A 25,194-nucleotide genomic window follows, 5' to 3' on the forward strand; every position below is an offset into this window, starting at 1 on the left:
GTTAAAGACTCAACGTTTCTAGCATTTCGCATGTACTGAGATCACTAGGCATAAATTTTCTATACTTTTAGTTGTCCAAATCCAACTTGAGAGCAAAACATTAAGTTCACATGGCAAGACAGATCATCAAGACTGAATAGAATACGTAAGAGAAGACAGCGGAGCCTTTACATCCATTTTCAGCCTTAATTGCAGTTGTGAATGTGATGTTAAGCTCTTGCGTGTAAAAAATCCACCTTAAATATGGAGGAAAATGAGAAAAATAGGTCCAATTTTCTTTTGGTTGTAGTAAGTTACTGTTAGTCACATTATTGTTCCAGTGTAGTTTGGAAATCTATGTGCTTAGAAACTGTATAATTTTGTACTCATACTAGTAACAATGCACTGAGAAACCTTATTCCAAAGGTTTGATTTAATCTAGAATAATAACCAAGTTTTTATTTGGGAATCTTCAGATCACAAGAAGTAAATTGTTCAAGGTCAAGGAAAAGTAAGCTAATAAATGCTCATTTCAGCCATCACTTTTACTGATAATACTAAATTCAGTACTTTAATGGGAGGGAGAAGGAGGAATGTGAGTTTTAAAAAAGCAAAAATAATAAACTGTCTAGCTAACTCAAATTTCTGCAAAAATGCCAGTCTTGTCCTCAGTTGTCATAGCCTTTGGGCAAAAGTCATTAATATTTTAAAAAAATCCACAAATCATTTTCTTCTAATAATTTATGAAGATATCACAGTTTCCCATTTAGTTTAAAAAAAGTAAATCTACATGCTTTTGAAGGTTTCTTGATGATGATCTGGTAGTCTCTGGGTAATGCAAGGGATGTTAACATGAGTGAGAACTGGGCACAAAACCAGACCTCAAATTGGTATCACAGAACATGTTTAACTTCCTCATGTACCACAACATGTCTCTGTATGTGTCCATAGCCAGAAAACCTGTGGCAGTTGGGTGGTTGTTTTGGTTTTCTTTTCATTTCTAAATCTAAAATTTGTCTCTACTGGAATTAGTTTTGTGTTAAGGGTGTTAAAAACATTACCAGTCAAGAAATCCCATGATCCTGAAGAAGGAAATGAAACACCCTTTAATTGAAGCTGGTTGCTCTTTAATTGGTATGTGCAACACTAGAATATTTTTAAAATTATTTAGTTATACATTGATTTATGTGGGTTTCTGGATCGAATTTTGTTCATGTATTTATTGTCATATCAGAAAATTGTTTTATTAGCACATTTGCTGTGCCATCCTATGAATTTCAATAAGATAAAACTAGAGATTAATTTTAAAAAGCTGATTTTTGTGTTTCAAAATTGGATCAACTTCTTAGAGAATCCATTTATTTTTCTTTTTTTTTTATTCCCTGAAATCACTTAAATTAGACCAAAATTAATTTGGCAGAGTATCTTGAATGAACCTTTTAAATTATGAAATAAAAGAATAGAAGGGAAAAAATGAAAGGAGGTTTGACTTTGCAGAATTTAAAACTGCCAAATAGTGTTTCATTGAAATCATAATGACTGCTTGAATTTCATAGCAAAATATATTAATCTGACTTGCTTTTGTTTTCTTTTAAGAATTCTTTCTAATTTTTAATGCAGGTCTTCCTTGTCAAAAAAATCTCAGGATCAGATGCTAGACAGCTTTATGCAATGAAGGTATTGAAAAAGGCCACCTTGAAAGGTAAGCATTGTTTAGAACAAGGGAAGAGAGATAAAAAAGATAAATCAGGGACATTACACCAAAACCTCATCTTTACACAGGTGCTGCTCTACAGAGTATGTTTTACAGCTTTCTTCTTTGAAACAGGAAATAGCAGAATACACTGCTTTGTCTCGTAAACCTGGAAGGATTAAGGATTAAGAGTACCATATTGGTAGTTAGAGAGGACAGCAGCTTCCTTCCCATGCCAATTTCCTTAGGTGATGGTGGGTTAGTAGAGTGGTTGTGTTACATCTGCCACCTGACTTGCTCCTGAGCTGTTATTTGAAATTTAATATCCTTCCGTTTTTCCTTTGCTGTGTGTCACCAAGGATACAGTTAATGCCTTTTGCTCAGTTTATAATTAGGTCATGATGTTTAAAAGTGCATTATATCGGCTGTTTTTTTCTAGAAGTTCTTAAGAACATGACTTAAAGTCTTCTTTTTTTGAAACAGACAATAGCTCCAAACTCTTGGAGTGTGATCTTGATGTAGAATGTATTTTATAAAATGTTAAGTTAATCATCTAAGTTACTTGAGCAAAAATGAATTGTGAATTGATCTTTTTCTTGGCTGGTTTTGATCTTGAATGTTATCAGTAGCAAATAAATCTAAGCCTGAACAATCTCAATTCTGTCTCAGAATTCTGTAAGAAAAAAGAAGTAAGATGTTTTTTACCATAGATCAAATTGCAAGTCATCTTTCACACTAGTGTCCTAACCAGATTGTATGCTTGTTCTTTTATGCCCTTGTTTAATAGTTTTGTCTGTGTGAAGTTCTTCTAATTAATGACTGTACTGAAACTGAAATTATAATTTTGGGATGGCTCCAACACCTTGTGGTGCTTTATCTATGTTATTGATTATTATATTGAATTTCAGTTTTACATATCGTTTTATCACAAAATATTTATAGAATGATGGAGGGAACAAAAACATTGGACTATGAACTTCTGCTGAAATGTTGAAATTTTTTCACTTAAAATCTAATGCTAAATGTCACAGATCTTCCACTTAAAACAATTACAGAGGGTGTGTATTTGAACAGTTTCCTATATTTTGATTCCTTTGTGTTTTGTGGCACGTGTCATTCTCATTATTTACTTCCTATTTTTCTGAATTTGATTTCCACTCATTTAAGGTACATTAAGATCCTCAGCAGCCTTTCATTCCCCAGCCTGTTAATAGCTCAGGAGTGGTCAAAGGTCACTCAGCAGTTGCTTTTTTAAGATGTTCAAGGGCTTCTTTTCATCACCTTTTGATTGCAGTTTAACCTTGTGTAAAAATTCCAGTCCAAGCTGTGGTCCTAGTTTTGCCTACAGATGGGAGAGACTGATAAATACTGAAATTGGGAGCGTGACTTATAATTGGGAAAGGAGATACTCTGAGGCACTAAGAATTCAAGGATGCAAAAGAGTTGAGCAGAAAGGTGATACCATCAGGAAGATGCCACAGTTCTCAACACTTTGTATCTGGATTGTCAGATGCTTTCCATGCACTGCTTGCTTGTGATTCATGTTTTAGGAAGAGCAGAGTTGCAAGCAAATTAAGGTTACTGTTTAAACTTTAATATGAAATTAACTGGAATTAGTTCTATCTTCCATAATTGCAATGCTTTTATATATATAATACTATATTTTAAATAATACAGCATATTACTCGATTTGTCTGTTTCTTTAGCTCTTTCAAATTGATTTCATAGTTATTTTTGTGCCCTATAATGAATGATAGAGCATTGAAAACAGTGTACCTGATCCACAAATCAAAATTAGAGAGAATATTTTCATAGAAATGCTGCTATATTAGCCAGAACACAATCATGTAACTACACAGTCCAACTTTTTAATGTTTAGATCAAGTCCAAGAATATATACATATAATTTTGTTTACTGTAGAGACTAGTTTATTAATACATTCCTATAGAAGGTGTTATCTTTCAGTGCCCCTTTATGATGTGGAGAGAGAAACAGAGCCAAAACATTGCTAGAGTGTCTGGAATCAAATGTGTTTAGAAAAATCAATGCTTCCAGTAGATTGCATGTGGAAATTACAGTCAAACAAAAATCAGATGTCAAGTCAAAGAATGGCTTATGCTAATGTCTGAAATGAGCTCAGTTCTTTACACTATTTTTGCTTGGAGTTTTGTTAAGTCCATACTTTCCATGTAACTATTGCATCACTGCAGGCACTTGAAATTCTTGTACGTTTTTTCCTCACCTGAACCTGCCTAAAAAAAAAGAAGATTCTGAATTTCCATCTTGTAATTCAGATGAACTGCTGAAACAGTTGAACTGCACAACTATCTTGTGACATTTTAATGGCTTTAGATACAAAGGTCAACATTCAAACGTGGTGTTTGCTCTGTATTTGAGCACTTATTTCATGAGCTTCCATTTTTAGGAATGTGTTCTGCAGGCAGGTGGAAACTTCATAGTTGTAGTCATTCATGAAAATGTATCTATATAACTTTTTTTGTAAGTACTTATATTATTGTAAGTGCCTGTTTCTGGGAGAAGATAGATAAATACCTAAACACAATTTTGCTTCTTGGTTTTTTTTTTTTTTGTTTTTTTTTTTTTTTTTTTTTCCTGCCATATGTTTTAATATCTGAGAACTCTGGCTTGTTAGCTATACAAGGAATGCTGTGAACTTAAACTTTGGACGTGACTTTATTGTTGTGGGATGCTTCCTTCAGGAAGATGTAACACTTATGAAAGGAGCAGTAACAAAGTGTAGAATAGAGGGAAGGAGAAAAACATAACGCCTTAAACCACTGAAAGCAAACTTTGATAGGTTTCCTTGTCTGTATCCTGGCTAATTCTGGGCTTCAGATGGGAACCAAGCCCTGACTGGAGCTGGCAGGAGAGTTGTGGAGAACAGCTGAAGCAGGTGCTGTGCTCAGCTGACTGCCCTGCCTGTATTCCTGCGTTGCTGGCATGTGGTGCTTGCTTGGCTTTAATGTCTGGTGGCACAGGAGCACTTGCATGTCCTGTTCAGACACAGGCAGCTTGAGCAGTAACTGCTTCTAATGGCTGATATATTTCTCATGCACATTTATTCTCAGTAAATGTCCTTAAAATCAAAAATATAATCTGGAGTATATATTACATTGAATCAATGGCATTTTTATTTTAAGTTCATGATAAAGGAAATGAAAAAATTCCCTCCAAATTGTAAAGGACTTAGTATTTTATTAGTGTGTTATTTAATGAGTTAAACCAATATAAACATCTTTATGATTGTATGATTATATTTATGCTATGTTTGTTTTCCTATGACTTTCATTCTCTATACTTTTCACTAGCAGCATGTTTCCTATACATAGGTGTGGCAGTTTTGCTGTAATGTTTAAAAGGTTAACTAAGTATAGAGCAGATTGAAAGGTGACTATGTTTTCTCATGTGCTTTTATTAAATTTATTTGCCTAGTGTTAGGTTTTGTCAATAGCAAGAACTTAAGCGAAGCAAAATGCATAAAGATACATATCAGAAAAAAATGTGGAATAAATTCTCTCAGTTCTCAACTGTGTTCAGTATAAGGACCTGCAGGCAATTATAATTTTACAGGACACACAATGGGAAATACATCAGGAAACATGTGAGAAATACTGAGTCACAATGTAATTTTTTTTGTTAAGTTGTTTTTTTTTTTTAATCTTGCTTGCTCGCTCATGTTCTGTTGTAGTTCGAGATCGGGTCCGGACAAAAATGGAACGTGATATCCTAGTAGAAGTAAACCATCCTTTTATTGTCAAGTTACATTATGGTGAGTTGCAGAAAAATTCATTTTTACAGCATAAAAATGTATATTGGTCAAGATAGTTCCTAACATTTGCTTTGTGGTTCAGAAAATCAGAGAACTTCAGTGTGTTAAGTTCCAGTTGTGCCAAGACTTGCTCTATAATGATTCTCGTGCAAAAGAAGCATGTGATTGACTTCATGCAGAGTTAAATCTTTGTGAGACTGAGTCTGTAGCCCTTTGTGTATAAAAAGCAGTTATGTATTAATAACTAGCCATTATTTTCCAAAACCTCTAATCTTTTGTATAACATACACTTTTTAACTTATTTCTTACAGTTGCTTTATTTACTCTGTAGAAAATGTATACAATGGCATTAATTGCACTTTCATCAAAACTAGTAGAAATTAGGCTTTTAATTTTAGTAGTATGAGCAGCTGTAACAGAATACTTATGTGTAAGGGGGGAGGATATCAGTACTTTTAACATGTGGAAAAAAGGTGGAGTTTCTGGTTTGTTTTGATTTGGATTTTTTTAGTTCGTATTTTTCTTTCAGGGTTTGTTTTTTCTTGTAGTTAAACCTCATGTCTTTCTCACTTTCTGATGTGGCTAAGTTAGGTACCTTTCACTGTTTCACTTGCCATTCTTTTGCAAACGAGACTAAATGTCCCTGTTAAGTTTCTAGAGATTTTAAAAGGTTCATTAGTTACTAGTTTGCCCTTTTAAAACTGGGTTCTTACTTTAAAATCTGGAATAAAATGCTGGCTAACCTAAGTAAAGTTTATTTTTTAAGGAATTTTATTGGTGATTTGGTTTACTTTCATATAGCATGGAAATTATTTGGACCATGGTAGAGGATCCATGGTGGAGTTACCTAATTCATTTCAATACATTTTCCCACAAAGAAGAAAAAGAAATTAATTTTAATAATGAAAATAAAGATGAATTATTTGGTATGTTATTTTCCTGATCATAGATAAAGTTAGGTGATATTTAATTTTTTTAATTGATCTTTTCAGCTTTTCAAACAGAAGGGAAGCTCTATCTTATTTTGGATTTTCTCAGGGGAGGAGACTTGTTTACACGTTTATCCAAAGAGGTACATTTTTTAAATTTGAAAAATTGTCTGTTGATAGAATTTGATTATAAATTGTCTGTGTTAGGAGAGTTTACATTTTAAATTCAGTTTTCATGGAATAAAATTTTAATCTTTTTTTAACCAGGTACAGTTTTTGTTTAGTTGGGGTTTTTTGCAAGTCACTTCATGGAAGGGCTGACAGCAATTTACATTATTTCTGAAAAAAGTCTTAGACAAGCAGTCTTTCTGTGCTACTTTTTACACCTGGCAAAATCTTCCTCTGTTGCTACCATGTTTAAATATAAGACTCAGAACCTGGATTTATATAAAGTAAATTTAAATCTGGTTTTAATATCCAAAATTCAGGGGCAGATAAGATATTCTTTTTTTTACTCATGAATGCAAAATTGCATTATGTATGAATATTTAAAAAGAGAGAATTCTATTCCACTTATTTTAGTAGTTTTCAAAAAGTGGATGTTTTGTCTCTGTCATGATGGTAATAAGTGTGTGTAGATATAGGTAATAGCTTTGAAGAGTTTCATTACCTCAGTTTTATTTGATTATAATTCCTAAAGTAAATGTTAATATCTAATATATCACCATATTTTTTAAAGTTTTTGTTATCCACTACTCCTGTTCAAAAACTCACAACAAATATTTGTTAGGATAGAGATTAAATCCAATGTGTATCTGGTAGCCTGGACTTGCAGTTCTGGTTGCTTTCCATTTTCCTTTGCCACAGCAGTATCTGGGACTGCTGGGTTACCACTGCAAAGCTAAATTGCTATTAAGAGCAGAATAGAATGGAATTTAATTTGTATATAGATGTACATTACTTCTGTACTGGCCACATAAATTATTACATTTGTTTTGATGATGCCATCTGTTTCAAGTTGCCCTTTGTTGTTTGTTTTGCCACAGATAACTAATAAATCATTAGTGCTCTAAAACTGAGATATTCTTAAAATTAGTAGTTCATTCTTAATTCCCAAGAAAGAATGTATATTGGCTTCCTGCTAATGACTTTTTCATCCTAAGCCTCTCACATTTTATAAAATCTAACGTGGTTAGGTGAGAAATATTCATTATAAGTACCTGAATCTAAGCAAAGTGTTCATAACTGGTGAGTGGAATGGGCATGCTGGATGCTATTAATGTCATCCTCATTCCACTCCACGTGATTTTGAAATTGATCAGATGAACTAAAAGTTGTTGCTTTTTTCCTATTGACTACAAAGGGAAAGGTGATTTAAAGCTAGATGTTTACACTGCAGATGTTTAAGGTTAGGGAAGATGAGTCCCATGCAATGGTTTTAAAGAATGTAGTGTGGGTGTATTATCCTCCTCATGGGATCTTTTATTATTTGAGCTTTTAAAAATGTTTCTTTATAGAGATTTCCTTGCTCGAATAAGTCTGCACTAAATATTGCCTCCTTTGTAGAAGTAACATCAAGCTATTGTACAAGCTTTAGGATCACTTTCTCCCATGAAACTAGTAAGGGAAAAACATACTCTCCATTCTTAACTGTTGTTTAAAGTAATGTTCAGCTTTGTTCCCTATTACCATTTTTTTTCTGGGTCTATATGCTTTATCTTAAGGTATTAGTCTTAAATTATAAAAACAAAGCAAATAAAGTAATTGAGTAGTAACTGAAATATAATCAAATCATGCAGGATGTTTTTATTTTTGTCTTTTTCTACAGTCTCAGAAGAGTTGAGTTGTAATGTATTCAGTCAGGGATCAAAACAGTTGATATATTGGGACAATGTGTTCATTTCAATGAACATAAATAGAGATGAGATTATCTTCCTAGTCCAAAAAGTGGGATTGGTACCTGGGATCCTCGCTGTGCTCTTACACAGTTCACTTTACTCCTTGTTAACTCCTGTCAGTTTACTCTTTGATCTGCCCTTACATCTCAGACTGCACTTTGGGGCTTTTACTATTGCTGTAACTTCTTTCTCCGAGTGCCTAGGGGCAGTCTTTCCTAAACCAAGATACATATACTTTTCTCTTACTTTGTGGATGAAATTCAGATATTTGGACTTCTTTGGTCCATTTGTTGTCTGTAAATGAAATGATTCCATCCAACCAAGAGGTAGTCGCGTTCTTTAAGTGCTTCCAAAATATTTCAGTTTCACTACAACATGTCTGGTTTTTTGAACAATCAAAAACAGATCATTTCCCAGTTTGGAGAAAGAATAATATATTGCCTTTTAAAGTTCTTTTCAAGTATATCCAAATATTTCAAGTATGAAATGGTGTGGGTTATAAAATTCTAGTTTTTGTGTAACCAAGAAATTTGAATTTTCTAGTGGTTTTTGTAGAGATGAATTCAAGTATGGTAAGAAACTCTTCTGAAAAGCTGCTGTTGTTGTTTAGTTGGTGCTGGTGTAATGTTTTTAGATTTCACATGTGAAATACATTGTGTTACTTTTTTCAGGTGATGTTCACAGAAGACGATGTTAAATTTTATTTGGCAGAATTAGCACTTGCTTTAGACCATCTACATAGTCTTGGAATAATATACCGGGACCTAAAACCAGAAAAGTAAGGCTGCTCTTTGAGAAATGCAGTGTATTCATTTCATTTTTATAGCACTTCTTCCTATGCACTTTTCCCCAACTGTTGAACTTTGATAATTTACTACATAAATTGAACAGAGGGGGGCGGGGGAGGTTTATGAGCTATTTTCATTTAAAAGGATTTCACCTGTCTCAGAGGAAAAAGGATCTTAACTCAGGAATTACAGGGGCTTCTTGAGAGAATTTTAAATTTTACTTGAAGGAGCGTGGGGACAAAGCCAGAGAGAAGCCTGGGGGTGGCACACCACTCTTTGAAGGACAGTGTTCTACCAAGGTCCTTTGGTCTGCCATAGCAGTGGAGTTAAGGGATAGAGGTCCTTGCAGCAGCAAGGATGAAAGGAATATTGATACGTTAGAAATGCCAACAGCAGAAGATAACAAAAAAAATTTGTACAAATCAGCAGCAAAAGGAGGACCAAGGAGAATCTCCATCATTTGTTGGGTGTGAGGGGAAAGTGACAAAGGATGAAGAAAAGGCTGAGGTACTTTGTGCCTTTTTTGCCTCAGTCTTTAATAAGACCAGTTGTCAAGGTACCCAGCCCTCTGATCTGGAAGACAGATTGGGAGCAGAATGAAACCCCCATAATCTAGGAGAAAATGGCCAGCAGATTGCTTCCAGAAGTTCATGGCACCAGATAGGACTCACCCAAGAGTACTGAGGGAGCTGGTAGAAGAATTCATCAAGCTGCTTTCAATCATTTATCAACAGTCCAAGTCAACCATGGAGGTCCCAGGTCACTGGAAGCTGGTGAATGTGACAGCCAACAATAAGAAGGGTTGGAACGAGAAACCAGGAAACTACTGACATTGTCAGCCTGACCTTGTTGTCAGGGAAGGTCATGGAGTCATCATCTTGAGTGCCATCATGTAATGTGTACAGGACAACCAGTGGTTCAGGCCAGGCCAGCCTGAGTTTATGTAAGGCAGGTCTTGCTTGACCAACCTGATCATCTTCTATGATGAGGTGACCTGCTTGGTGGATGAGGGAAAGGCTCTGGATATTGTCAGCCTAGACTTTAGTAAAGCCTTTTCCCACCTGTAAGGGGAAAGGACCTCCCAAGATTTGTTAATGCTCATGGTGGAAAGGAACAAAAAAAGTTAGAGAGTCTGAAAAAAAAATCACAAGGCGTTATTATTAAATTATATACCTGTCATGGAAATTGGTATTTTAGTCCCTGACCTACTATAAAAGCACATGCATTGGGGTTTGGATAAAGGGGTGAGATGAAAAGGAAGAGAGAAAAGGTGAATTAAAGAGAGAGAGAGAGAAGGAGAGAAAAAGAGATTGCCACTCTTGGTACAGTGTCAGTCCAACTGGTGGGATATCCAGGTTCTAGGGGGTGCTGGCTGGGCTTGGTGGGAGTATGTTTTTATAGATAGGTTTCCCTGCCAGGAAGGTAAGTTTCTTGTTTTCTATACAAGTTAGCTAGGCACAGTTTGCTCTTTCAGATCTTTCTGGAAATGGGTTGGGGGTCTTTGGGAATATTGGGTGGTCTTTTCTTCCCCTACAGTGCATGCCTGCTTCTCAGCCTCATTCTTGTGCTTGTGCTGTACTGGGTTATGCTTATCTTCAGGAATTAGAACAAGGATGTTTGTCCCGGAAAAGTGCTGCCCTATCTCTGCATGGCCTCTTCTCTGGGCACAATTTGTTCTTTCTCACTGTGTGTAATAACAGCAATCCTTGCTTATTACTAGCAATTCTTATCTGTTATTACCAACAATCTCTGGTTGGCCCCACAGCCAAATGGCTTTCAGTGTTTGAGACATACACGTTAGCCCCTTATCTTTTGTGATTCTATGCCTTTGACACCATTTCCTGCAGCATTCTCCTGGAAAAACTGGCTTCCCTTGGTGTGGACAGGTCCACTCTTCACTGGGTAGAAAACTAATTGGTTGACCAGGCCCAGAGAGTGCTGGTGAATGGAATTACATCCAGCCAGAGGCTGGTCACCAGTGGTGTTCCCCAGAACTCTGTGTTGGGGCCAGTCCTGTTTAGCATCTTCATCGGAGATCAGGGTGAGGGGATTGAGCGCACCCTGAGCAAGCCCACAGACAACACCAGGTTGTTGGAAGTGTTGATCTGTTGGTGAGCAGGAAGGCAATGTTTGTGGCATTTGAGGACATGCTTTAATGGTTCCTGCCATGCAAACTGCCAAGTGGATGAGGAAGGGGATGGGGTCTGGGTCATGTCTTACCCCCAGGGTGAAATGCAGATGGAGAAATTAAATCCACTGTGTGAGGGGGTGTTAAAAAATACAGTTCTTGAATACTTTGCATGTTTTGCAATGCAGTGATACTCAATGATGGTCAAGGACAGTTGGTATCTTGGGGGAAGTGTGTCCTTTCTTGTGATCAAAGTGAAAAGGTGGAAGCCTGAGGTCTGCTTTGAGTATAGGGCCTGTGGGTTCTGTCCTTTGGTACAACATGAGCATATTTATTACCTGATGTTACTTGAAGTGGTCAACAACTTTTGAAATAATAATTAGAAATTAGTACCTGTTATGTATACATATGAAAACATACCTGGTATAAGAGAAATAGAACTATGCCTCTGTTTTTAACAATTACAGTAGTGCTGCATGTGCTGCAGATGGCCAAAACTGTTACTACATATTGAATTTAATCAAATATTTGAATAAAACTCCAATAAACTTGTTTGTTGGAACTCTGGGTTAAAGATTAAGAAACAAGTGTTGCTTTTTATCTTAATCTTTAACAAGAGTAGAAGGAAAATAAAGTGTGGTTTGAATGTATCTTCTAATAATCCATTTTCATGCATGTTTAATTCTCCCTGTCTTTGTGTATCCTTTACTGTTTATTCCTAAATGTTGTCAGTATGTTGCCTGAAACAACACTTAAAAGATACTTTAATTGGTTTTTTATATTCTTTTTATTGTTTTCTAGCATCCTGCTTGATGAGGAAGGACATATCAAATTGACAGGTGAATAAAGGCGTTGCAATACTAAGATCATTTCTGTTCGTAGTAAAATCTTTGCATTTTCCTTTTGGTAAACCAATATGATAAGTAATTTTAACTGATCAGTAATTTAGCTGTGGAAGCAAGTAGTGTAATTAGCTTGAACTAAATGAAATCTGTAAATATTTCAATGAGATACCTGCTTTACAAGTATATCTGATGTTACAGACCAATGATACTGTGGGGAGGGAAGGAGAATCCTGTAATTCCCATATTAGTGTTCAGTTATATATATGAATGATAAAAGCATAACAATTCATATGGTAAAAGTATCAACCATGAACTTTTTTTGGGTTTTTTTAATTACATTTGGAAATTTTTTTCCCTTTCAGATTTTGGCTTAAGTAAGGAGTCAATTGATCATGAAAAGAAAGCCTACTCTTTCTGTGGAACAGTGGAATATATGGCACCAGAAGTTGTTAACAGACGAGGCCATACACAGAGCGCGGACTGGTGGTCTTTTGGTGTTTTAATGGTAGGTTTCTGGTAAATGGAAATAATAGCAAAAATTGTGATTTGCAAGGTCTGGTGAAACAAATCAAACACTAACCCCTAAGGTGAGCTTTATATGAATTTTAACAAAAGAAGTCTAAACTGCGTGAAATTAGTAACACCACAGAGTTTGATCAAGAACATGCACTAAGTATCACATCAACATCATACCAATAATACACCATATGTTTATTATAATTTCAAATTCAAATACATTATATCTATAGTAGTTTGAATGTTATGGGTTCCAAGAGAAATACAGAAGTATACAGAAAAATGCCGTCTTTTCCAAAGTGGGGAAGAAATTCATGTTCAAATTTTAAATTTGAATTTACATTTAAGAGAAAAAAGGAGATTGGTAACTTTCTAATTAGAGTCTACAGTGTAATTACAAGTTAGTGGAATAATGACAACTGTTGTTCTCACACATCAAAATGATCTATATGACACTGAGCTGATATGGGATATAGTTTCTCAGTTGATTATGATGTTTCTGCAAGGGGTATTTTCTGTAAAGTTGCAAGGTTGGGGGAAATATGTATATGGAATATGAATTGGAAAAGAATAATAGGTCATGTTTGGTCTTTAAGAAATGCTGAAATATTTAAATATTTAAATAATATCTAAAGTATTTGTGTGCATTTTTGACATGGAAATTGAATAATTGTATAAATGTATTCATTTCTTACTGCTTCTACTACATAACTGTAACAGTACAACTAATGTGTGTGCTTTATAGTACAAGAAGGACTCTTGTCTGAAAATAGATCATCCTATCACTTTATGATGATCAGAATGCTGTTGTGATCTGAAAACTGACTATGTAAAAGTAGCACCTGATAACTGAACTCTCCAGACAAGCACACAGACTCCTCACAACCGCACATTTTATCACTAAGAACAGTCAATTGAAGGATAATTACTATGTAGTTGCAGAATATTTGTTGTTGATAACACAAACATAATTAAACTTCAGCTTTAATTTATAAAGCTGGAAAACATAATTTGGTGTTTATCAAGTGGATATGGTATAATTGGAAATTGCTGTAAGATGTTAGCTGCGACTGGGGTGGCTTTCACAGTCATAAGTGCACTGCATGTTAAATACTTTGGCTTCTTCTACTTTGAATACCAAAATATTACCTCAAAAACCAAATTCTATAAAGTATTATATATATATTCATATATATTATATATATATATGAAATACAGTGCAGTTTTTCTAGGACATATTTTTGTTACTTGCACTTACAGTTTGTAATTTTCATAACCAATTTGTAAGTATCCACTTTTAACTCGTTCTTAATTTCTGAGTTGATCAAAAATTCAAGTGATGGTTGGTGTGGTGTAAGTACACAGTAACTAGAGTGAACAGAAGTTATAGCATAGAAATGGAGACTTTAAAGATATTTCAACAAATCATTTGGCTTCTTTTCTTGTGCTGCTAGACATGAAATATGCTTAAGGCATCGTTAAGAACTATATTCCAATTTGTCCTTTAGAACAGTGACAGTTTTAAGGGATGCCATACAAGTAAAAACATTCATTTCAAGTTTTCAGAAGCAGTGAGGTACTCTCCCCCTGAAATAACACATAAGTAGGGAAGGCCAATGTTGGCTTATTCTGTAAATACTATTGGCCTGTTAATGTTGGAATATATTATGAGAGGGATGACAAAGAATACACATTGAGCTGCTAATACAAATGTGTGTGCTGGTGACAAATTAGGAGCTTGCTAAAGAACCTGTATTTCATGCAAGTGTAAGTGGAGCACACCAAATTTACCTTTTTAAAAAGGTTTTATTTTTATAAGTGTACCTTGTGAAGATCTTTCTAAACCACAAACAAATATTTTTTTTCTTCTTATCGTTCTGGCTTATCCCTCTCACATCTTCCTGACAATTTTCTTAAATGTTAAAGTTAAAAGTAGGCTTTTTTGTGTTGGCATTATTATTAAATTTAATTTTTTAAATATATCTGTAAAAAAATACTCAGAGTATAAAGTATCTACCAGTAATGAAGACATGATAGTAAGAAATCCAAATTTTATTTCAATAAAATGGTGTTTTAAAGGATACTATTAGTCGCATGAATGCAACTTCATGCTCTTATTGTAGCTCTACAAGTATTATAGTCACACATTATTTATTCAAGTTTTCCACATACATTTTTTATGTTTAGGTGGCTGAATGTTTGGGTCATACCAGAAGAGAGGAGAATAGAGGATGTCTTGTGTTCAGGATGACTTAAGTTTGCATAAGCTGTCCAGAGGGTTCCTTAATAATTATTTTAATTTTGATGTCGTTAACTGTATACCATGAAATTGCATTGAACTAAATTATTTTGCAATCTTTAAACCAAAAAAATCAGATTTCTGCCCAAGTGCTGGCTGCCACGACTGCTGCTGGACTGCTTTCACTGCCTCACTTAGATCTGATATCCCTGCAGTATACTGCAGTCCAACAGGAGTGCCTTTATATTTACCTATTTTTACTCAGTCACTTTCAGAACAAATCAGTATTTTAGTAGTGTCTGTTGCTTACTGCCAGGCACTGCAGAATGTGCATGCACGTACTGTGTAGCTCTTCCATGTTCCTTCGGGCTTTATTTCCACTGTATGCATACAGTAACCACTTTTCATCATGCATGTCTTTGTCAATCAGCTAACCTTTTCCCCTTCCCAATGAAGCCTATGTACATGCCAATTTACAAAGTTTTGACCTTTTTAAAAATTTCTGCATGAGGAGAAATCTTCACTAACTTTTGAAAGGAAAACCTTTTTCCCTATCCCCTCCCCTTTGTTTAAAACTAAAAATACAGTTGTACAGATCAAGTCTTCCTAGAACAAACTTTTTAGGCAGAAATGAAACACAGAACATTATAGTCTAAGCTGTTCAGATAAAAGGATGTAAAGCAAGTTATCAATTTAGGAAAATATTTTGCAGCTTTAAAAATGGCAAAGGCTGCTCAATGTTCTTAGAAATTGAAACTGTACAATGAAATTGTTTTGTGCAGACTTGATTGTTAACATGCATGAATTTTGGAAGGTAAAGATGCTAAGTAGTTTTGTCAAAAATTAGTTTCTGTCCAGGTAATGTAATTGATGAAAGTTTTACTCTATACAGTTTGAAATGCTCACTGGTACTCTACCTTTCCAAGGGAAAGACAGAAAAGAAACCATGACTATGATTCTCAAGTGAGTACACTCTTATTTATATATCTCATCAGGTATTCTACAGGGATGCCCTCCGGGCTGCAATATCTAATTTCTACTCCTCCCTCATTTTCAAAGGTACTGGTAAATCCTCACTCCCTCTTCCATATTATTAATTCCCTTTGCTGCCTATCTAATTTGCTTCACTATTCCTCCACCATACCAGGTACAAAGGATTTCATAGCAGCTCTTTAATCTGTAATAATAACTTCTCCAACCACATGATCTCTCCCATCTTACTTCCATAATATTTTTTAACTTTCTTATTCTTTTTGATAACCTGTGCATTTTTTCCTTGTTGGTTTGTTTTTTTTTTCCTTTATTTTAGGTTTTTGGAGTTTTTTGAGAAAGTGTTTTCACTCCTTATCCTTCTTTTATTTTACCAGCTCCTCACCGTACCTCTTTATATTAATGGTGCTGCCAACAGCTTGCCTCCCCAATACTCCTCCTTTCTGTACTCTCCGATGACTCGCCTAAGCTCCAATTTTCCCCTTTGCTATTTTCAGCATAGATTTTGCATTAGCTCTATTGTGGGAATTGCTTTCCTTCATGCAGTTCATGTTCTTATTTTTGCTAATGAAGGTCTGCTCTTTTCCTTGCCAATTCCCCACATATTCTCTAAACTAATACAACCTATGGCATAACTGCCCCATTTGTGGGACTGTAGCCAAGCACTGTGCAAACAAGTCTGTTTCCTCATATCATAGGTTCACTTCTCTGTTTCCATCCATTTTCAACTAATACCATTTTTTCTGTGCAAGCTCATAAGATTATCTTAGCTTTTTCATTTGTTTTCAGCTTCATTGTTTATCATTGTTCGCAGTCCTGTTAACCAGTTGCCTACCCATATATCAAAGCTGGAATTTCTTTTGCCCTAACAGCCTGTTTTGAAAAATAAATATATGAAACTCTTTCATCTTTTCTCTAAGTAATTCACTAGAAAACATACTCATTATTTTACTGGCTTTTGCTTTCATAATGCGTACATGTTATGTTTTCCTTTGCCCTTGTTTTTCCTCTTAATCTTATTTGCAAATATATTTAGTGATGCTAGTTTCTTCTGCTGCCTCAGCACCATGCCAGATCAAATCTTCATGTTGTGATTATTCAGTGTCTTTTAACTACAAAGTTCTATCTATTCACAGTAAACAAACTCCTCTTGACCACCTCCTATTTACAAGAAGCTAGTCTGAGATAGTTCTGCTGCACCCTCGCTTGTTTCAGGAGCCATGCATTTTTTTCTATCTGTGTCTCATGAGTCACATCTTTCTCTTCTCTTTGCCTGCATGTGACTCTGCTCTGTTCCTCAACAGTCTTTTCACTGTTGCTATAAATATCTTCTGTATTCAGCTGCCATGTAGAATATCCTTGCATTTCTCCAGGTAATTGATGTTCATAGTCATTCATAGACCAGACAGCAGTGCTGAATGGAATGAAATCCAGCTGATGGCCAGTCACAAGTGGATTGAGTGTCAGTTTGCAGGTGTCCCCAACCTGGATTAGAGGGAATATGGATATGCTGGAGGGTAGGAAGGCTCTACAGAGGGATCTGGACAGGCTGAATTGATGGGATGAGGCGAGTAGGACAAGGTTCAGTGAGGCCAAGTGCCAGGTCCTACACATGGGTCACAACAACCTAAGGGAACATGCCAGGCTTAGGGAAGAGTGGCTGAAAAGTTGCCTGGCAGAAAAGCACCAAAGAATGTTAGTCAACAGCAGCTGAACTTGAGCCACCTGTGCCCAGGTGGCCAAGAAGCCAATGACATCCTGACCTGTGTCAGCAATAGTGTGGCCAGCAGGACCAGGGCAGTGATTGTCCCCTGTACTCAGCACTGGTAATGGTGCATCTTAAATCTTGTGTCCAGTTTTGGGCTTCTCACTGTGAGGACACTGAGGTGCTGGAGCAAGTCCAGAGAAGAACAATGGAGCCAGTGAAAGGTCTAGAGCACAGATCCTGTGAGGAACAGCTGAGGGATCTGGGTTTGTTTATTCTGGAGAATGCACAGGGGAGACCTTATCACTCTACAACTACCCGAAGGGAGGCTGTAGCCAGGTGAGGATCAGTCCCTTCTTCATAGTAAGAAGCAACAGGATGAGAGGAAAGGACCTCAAGTTGCACTATGGGAGGTTTAGATTGGATATTGGGAAAAATTTCTTCATTGAAAGGGTTGTAAAGCACTGGAGGAGGCTGCCCAGGGAAGTGGCTATTCCTTAAAAAAAACCTGGAGGTTTTCTAAAAAGATGTGGCACATAGGGATTTGTTTTACTGGTGGACTGGGTGGTGCTGGCTTAATGCTTGGACTTGATAGTCTTAGAGGTCTTTTTCAACCTAAGCAGTTACAGGTCTCTATGATTCTGTAATTACTTTCAGATTTCATTTGAGAATGTATCTCCTAATGCCCTTTCCAACTTCTTTCTTTTTTCACATCTAGTCTTTGCAATTGTTAATGTTTCAAATAGCTGCACAGAAAGCGTGCTATGATGTAAAGACATTTTACTCTCTTTTAATGTTTTGTATGCTTATGAATATTATCTTGCAGAGAAATGTTTTTCTTTTGGTCATATAAGCAGCTGAAAACCAGAAGATATTTTAAATTGTTTTCTGCTAAGTTCACACTTTTTTTCTGTCTATGTTTTCTTTTTATTTTCCACATACCTAGTATATTTTTCCTTAAATTTTTCATAAAACTTTAAAACGGACAGGTGTGTGTATGAATTCTGATTTTCATAGTGTATATTTATGATATATTGATTTTTTTACTCTCTGTTCCTAAAAATCCACAGAAAATGCATTCTTCTTACAACAGATTTTTGGGGGGTTCTTTATTCCTCACAACGTTATCAAGATAAATTTTTTGTTTATTCTTGTGTGTTTTACCTAAAACTGGGAAACCCTGCAGTTTGAAGAAATCATAGGTTGCAGCAACAAAGTTAAATTTTTAAACATCTTTCTCCTTTACTTGAGAGGTATGCCTTCATATAAAATTTTGTCATTGTCCATCAGGAATGTCAGAAAAAAAATTGCTGTCACTCATGTAGTTGCATAATACAGGAACTCTAAGGACCTGGCAATTGCCTTTCCTTCTCCTCTGTCGTGTGCCTGATACAGGATTTATTGAAAGGTGGTGGTGCATGCCTGCCAGGAAGAATTGGATGGCCCACTGCCCATTCATCCTCTCCATTGGTGGCCTTCATCTGTCTGTAGTATGTTATTGAAGAGCCCAAAGCCAAAGTTTCTCAAGTTTTCCTCCTCCCTGCCCTAGCTTTTTTACTGCTGAAAGGAATGGGAAATTTACTAAATTTTAGTTTTAAAGCAATGAATAGTGAATCAGTGGCAACACATATAAACTTATTCAAGTGATACAGAGGTGAATATCTACAAATACCTGGAATACAAGAAAAGTCAGGTCTGATGGAAGCACAAAGATTGTGTCGTGGACTCTTACAGAAAAATACAAGCTACAGGTTGAATGAGTAATTGAAAGGAGGGAATTATATCACTCCTTACCATTATCATAGTTACAAGAAAAAGTAAGCCCTAGTAACAATGAGATACTGGAGGCTCAATGTTAAATGGAGAGGAAAAAAATACGACAAGGATTACAAAACAAAATTAAATTAAAGAAGTATGAAAACTTCAATCTAAAAATTCAGGAGTGGCAAGTTGTTAAAGTTATTTTAAATAGATTGGGGAGAGGAGCAAAAAGGAAAAGATGAATGAAGGGTTTTTTGGGGTTTTTTTGCTGTTTGGTTGCACTCTTTAGTTTTGGGGTTTTTTGTTGGTTGCTATGGGGTGTTTTTTGTTTTGGGGCTTTTTTGGTTTTGAGGCGGTTGTTTTTTGGGGTTTCTTTTTGTTTGTTTTTTGGGTTTGTTTGTTTTGGGGTTTTTTTTTGTTTGTGGGTTGTTGTTTTGTTTTTTTTACCAGATAATCCTGCAAGATCTGTCCTACCTGAATTCAATTTCTGTACTCTAGTTTGTTTCCTGGGTCATCTTGATGTGTGTCATAGTGTGGTGCTTTCTTTAGTCCTTCTATTATATCACTTATCAGAATGCTGTCTGGTGTCATTTGCTAGTAAATGGACCTGTAAGTGGATCAAAGCATATTCTGAAAACTTACAAGTTTATAAACTGCTGTCCTCTGGCTATTCTTCTCTACATGATTTTCCACCTTTTCCTCTACTTACATTACTGAGTCATTACTGAAAATACTATACTACTCAAAAAAAAAAAAATTAAAACCCCAAACATGTTTACATGATTGACAGCACTTTTGCTCTGTATCTGATGTCTGAAGGCATTTTCTCAGTGATGCTACTTCATTTTTTATGGACTTGTTGAATGGCAAAGGACAGGGGGAATGCAGAATTAATTCTTACCTAGATATGTTTGTATACTATTAATTACTTTTATTCTCTAGGGCAAAACTTGGAATGCCCCAGTTCTTGAGTCTTGAAGCACAGAGTCTCCTGCGAATGCTCTTCAAAAGAAACCCAGCAAACAGATTAGGTAAAGTTTGTAGCAGAGTATTTTAAATTTGATCTTAATATTAATAACATCAGTGATCATTATACTGACTAATTTTGTTTCCTGTGCAAAATAGACTTTAAAGTAAGAATGTAGTTTGCCCTTAAAGTGATCACTAAAGTATTATCATTTCTGCTAGTCATGCATCTAAAATTAATGCAGAAGGTATAAAAATATGATTTTGATAGCCATTCCTTTGACCAAGAAGAAAATTCATAGACCTTTTTCTTCCTTATAAAAGGAGCAGGTCCAGATGGAGTAGAAGAAATTAAGAGGCATGCATTCTTCTCCAAAATAGATTGGAATGTGAGTATCTAATTAAAAATCAATCCAGTAAATTTCTTCTATGGTATCATATAACTTTTCCATTTACAATGTGTCTCTTCTCTTCAGAAATTGTACCGGAGAGAAATTCATCCTCCTTTTAAACCTGCAACTGGCAGACCTGAAGATACATTTTATTTTGACCCTGAGTTTACAGCAAAAACTCCAAAAGGTAAAGAGATCTGAATGAAAGAATTTACATATTCAAAAGATAGAGTTTGAATTTCAAATCTTTTCATTCGTTATTTGTCTTTACAAATTCAAGGTGCTACCAAAATTTCAATACTTAATCTCATATCTATATGTGAAAGACTCTGCTTGTAAGTAGATGATGTCTTTTTCAGATTCACCTGGTATTCCACCCAGTGCTAATGCACATCAACTTTTTCGGGGATTCAGTTTTGTAGCTATTGCATCAGATGATGAAAGCCAAGCAATGCAGACAGTTGGAGTGCATTCAATTGTCCAGGTGAGTACATCTAATAAAAAAAATCAGTCCTGTCTCTTGGTGGATGGATTGTTTCCTTGTCACAGAATGAAGTCATGACAAAATCATTGTCATCTTTTATACAAGAAAAGTAAAAATCAGATTATTTTATCCAAACAAAATCTCTGAAGGTACAAGACTAGTTTTGTAGCTGCTCAGCAGCAGCTACAAGTCCAAATAGGCTTCAACCTTAAATGAAAACATTCTACCATCTGAACTGTATAACTCTTTAATGTCATAACTATAACGTGGAGTGGAATAACAGATACATTGATTTATTGGGTGTTTTCCCCATACATGAAAATGTCACTTGACTCCTGCAATGCAGGAGTAGGAGGCACTGGAGTATGATCGTGAATTGTATCTGGATGTTCTGGACTGCAGTGCATCTTGGAATCCAGGACCCAGCACATATTCTGTCCAAGCCACTTGAAGTTAATTTGTTAATCTGTGCTATTTTGTGACTGATTTCAGTGCATCATATAAGTCAGTGTTACAGTGCACACTCAAGTTTTGGTTTCTTGATGTGTTTGAATTACTCCAGTAGAGTCTCTTGTATTAATAATTCTCAGGTTGTCACCTAGAAGAGACCTTTGCAAAAATTGTATTTCTACCTCCTCTCTCTGTTTTTAATAATTCTGAGTCATGGAAATCAACTCATGATGTAAATTGTGTTGAAAACTTCTTAAAATAGGAATATATAGGTAGTGCTGTATGATTGGGTTTATTTGCATTTTTCACTGCACTGGTATTTTGCAAATGTCTGAGAAAATTTTTAAACCCCCACAATTTATACAGAACATGAATAGCCCTTGGATTTTTTTAACACTGTCATGTCTAGGATTGTTGCAACATGCTTTTCTACACAGTACTGTTTCGTGTGTAATAACATTTTTTAAAATATAAGTTTAGATCATTTTTTATTCTGAAGAAGCTTTCTGATTTGATACATGCATCAGGATGATTTCTGATCCTAGTATCTTGCTATAGAAGTTTCTGCAAGCTTCTCTGTGCTGCTTCATTCCCACATAGTTTTGTAGATGGCATTATTGCTCTTTGTATATGGTTTCCTTCTCTTGTAAGGTCTGTTTCTCTGCTGCCTTTCCTCTGTGCCCCTTAACAACTTCCTCACTCCTATTTCCTCTTTTCTGTGCTGCAGGATACTCAGATGGTTTCCTGCAAATGCTTTGCATCCTTTGCACAAACTCCATACACTAGAACACCATTTCCTTCCCTTACAAGAGTGAGCACTTGTCCTCCTTTCAGCTTTTTATTTCTGTGAAAGGATTTGTGACTGCCATTCCATGCAATTCCAGCCAATCTGATTCTGTTCAGTATGTCTGAATTTTCCAGCTGGCATTCTGTCTATTCAGATAATAAAAACCGTGATACTTCTTTACCATTGTTGTATCACTATTTTATCTTAAAGTCTTCTGATTTTCTTTAGTTTGGAGTTTCTATCTTTAAATTAGTAAAGCAGCAATCAGAAAAATAATGTCATCAGTTTCTAAAACACAGTGTGCATTATTTACAATATGTCTAATATATAATTTATATTACATATACTAATTTTGAACAGAAGGTAGTGGGGATTTAGACCACTTTGATCTAGTAGAGTCATCAATTTAAAATTTTAAGCAAATCAATAGGAATTTTTTAAAAGTTATTTTAGTAAAAAAATCAGTTACATATTAAGAATATTCATCAATTGATAATGTTATTTTGATAGCAGTTGCACAGGAACAGTATTCAGTTTACTGATGGATATGAAGTAAAGGAAGATATTGGAGTTGGCTCTTACTCTGTCTGCAAGAGATGTGTTCATAAAGCTTCAAACATGGAATATGCTGTAAAGGTAATTACTGTGTTATAAATGGCACTTTTCAGATTTTAGCACTGGGCATCTTTTATTTGCCATAGAGAAACACAGGGATTGAGATTAATTTTTTTAATATAGAAATATTTTATATGCAACTGTAAAAGTAAATTCATAAATTCTCAAATGGGTAAGGAGATCATAACAGTCTTCAGTGTGGTACAACTTCCAGAATAAACTTCAACGCTGTTTTGGCTTCCTGGTTTTCAGCAAGGTTTTTAATGTTGTTTTTATATTATTCTATAGGGCTTTCTAGCACTTCTCTGAAGGCATTAAATTCTCAGTTTAAATCAGTAGATTTCCCAGAACTGCAATGATAAAGTTTTTTGTCTTTTTATGTAATAACCTGGGACCAAATTCTTACTAGGAAAGCAAGAGTATGGATTAGCAGACTTTATAAGTGGGGGGGAAAAAAGCAGACTTTAAATCTTATACTATGAGGTATTCGCTTTTTAAATTGCTGTACAGCTTACTACTTAATCATGTAAAATACAAAGATGGGTTAAGTATATAGATTGCCTCCTGGAAACCTCCCAGTTTCAATTTGGTAGTTAAATACTTATTTTTATTCTGGTTCTGGCCAGGAACAGATTTGACTACTGTGCTTTCAATTTTAAGTAATTTCTTGAAACTGCAAGAAAGTCCTGGCATAGCTGATAATTCCCTCAGCTATAACACTGGTCGTGAAGATTCACTCGCTTTTCTATTGCCTCTGTTAGAGCAAGTTTTCCTCAAGGAATCTTGAGAAAAAGAATAAGATGATCAATGTCTGATGTGTTAGCAGGGGACGGGTAGCAGTATGGGCATAAGGATGAGGGGGTAATACAACAATGGAAAAGACATTATAGGAAATTCTGCATCTCAGGAGAGGAAAAAAAGTGAGAACAAGAATACATATAAGTAGGGCAAAACAATATTTTGCTTGTTTCATCAAGGTGAACTTTAGAACCAGAGATTCAAATGGACTTTCATAATGAATAAGTGTTTGAATTAACTCTGAGAAATTTTTACTTTTTCTACTTTTTTGTTCTCTTTCTCTCCTGCTTTCTTTTGCTGAACCAAATATTTGTTTGAGATTAGCATTGTGAAAATCAGCTCATTAGCATTATCCAACTGGTATTTCATGTTAAATTAGGAACTTGCTATTTTATTAAATAATGGATCACTGAAGTCTTACTTACTAAACAGCCTTGCATTATTTATCACAGCCAAAGAGATCAGATCACTTATCCTCCAAAACTGTTTTCAAAAGAGGTGGTTTTTTTTCATTTTTCCCAACATATTTTGCTTTGCCTTGATTTTCCAATTTAACAAACTTGTGTTTGGTTATAATCCATGTCTTTTCCAACAATAAATACTGCTTGACTGTTGATGCTAATAAGCATACCAAAGTATTACATGAGATTGACAAAAAGAATTATGCCTATGTCTGTACATGCTCTTACAGATTATTGACAAGAGTAAAAGAGATCCAACAGAAGAGATTGAAATCCTGCTGCGCTATGGACAGCATCCAAATATTATTACCCTGAAAGATGTAAGTAGTGTTTTAAAGACATCATTTAGTGTATTATAGTTGTGAATCACTTTCTAATTTGAGAGATGACAAGCTACATGTTTTAGATTTATGTTCATGTTTTTCAGTATTTTAGAATAAAACAATGTCCCAATGCAATTTATTTAATAGTATCTACTATTACTGGGATGTCTGTGTTTTCTTTTAAAGATGCTTATATTGTGGTACAGTGTTTACTCTAAGAAGCCAAATAATTCATCCTTCCTAAATCTTAGCATGAGAATAATTTTTTTGATGTTGGCTGTATTTCTAAAGAAATAAGGAAGTTTTTTGATTGCTTAGTTAACTTTGAATCTGATTTTTGCCTACATTAAACAAAAGCAATTTTACTGTACATTATTGTATAACAAAGAACTCACTGTTAGCACAGTACCCGAAGTAATTTTCGTGGACAGTAGCAAGTATTACTCAGGAATAGACAAAAATCTTTCCATGTCCACGGTTTTCACTCTTTTTTAACCAGTATCTTTATCTGGCCTCTGTATGAATACTGTCTAGGTATTTTTTCCCTTGTATTATTTGCTCTGACCGTGGAAACACTTTGTCCATAAAAAGCAAGGAATAACATAAGCTGAGGGCTTTCATAGTGAACAGTATATTCTGATGATCTAACTGAAAGA

At 35.2% G+C, this 25,194-nt stretch overlaps 1 protein-coding gene across 3 annotated transcripts in view; it reads left to right on the top strand.

Moving 5' to 3' along the window:
* Positions 1-25,194, top strand: part of RPS6KA3 (ribosomal protein S6 kinase A3) — a 74,925-nt gene that overhangs the window by 35,336 nt on the left and 14,395 nt on the right. For 2 of the 3 annotated variants that reach the window (XM_083854737.1, XM_083854739.1), the window contains 13 exons: positions 1,600-1,681; positions 5,383-5,463; positions 6,456-6,535; positions 8,962-9,068; positions 12,008-12,045; positions 12,414-12,556; positions 15,699-15,769; positions 20,205-20,293; positions 20,553-20,617; positions 20,705-20,807; positions 20,980-21,104; positions 22,852-22,977; positions 24,446-24,535. In XM_083854737.1, the coding sequence (XP_083710863.1) occupies positions 1,600-1,681; positions 5,383-5,463; positions 6,456-6,535; positions 8,962-9,068; positions 12,008-12,045; positions 12,414-12,556; positions 15,699-15,769; positions 20,205-20,293; positions 20,553-20,617; positions 20,705-20,807; positions 20,980-21,104; positions 22,852-22,977; positions 24,446-24,535 (1,200 nt within the window). The remainder of the gene's footprint in view (positions 1-1,599; positions 1,682-5,382; positions 5,464-6,455; positions 6,536-8,961; positions 9,069-12,007; positions 12,046-12,413; positions 12,557-15,698; positions 15,770-20,204; positions 20,294-20,552; positions 20,618-20,704; positions 20,808-20,979; positions 21,105-22,851; positions 22,978-24,445; positions 24,536-25,194) is intronic. The other variant, XM_083854738.1, reaches the window with a different exon arrangement.

The sequence above is a fragment of the Zosterops lateralis genome (genome assembly GCF_965231275.1).
Source record: "Zosterops lateralis genome assembly, chromosome: 2".
Taxonomy (NCBI): domain Eukaryota; kingdom Metazoa; phylum Chordata; class Aves; order Passeriformes; family Zosteropidae; genus Zosterops; species Zosterops lateralis.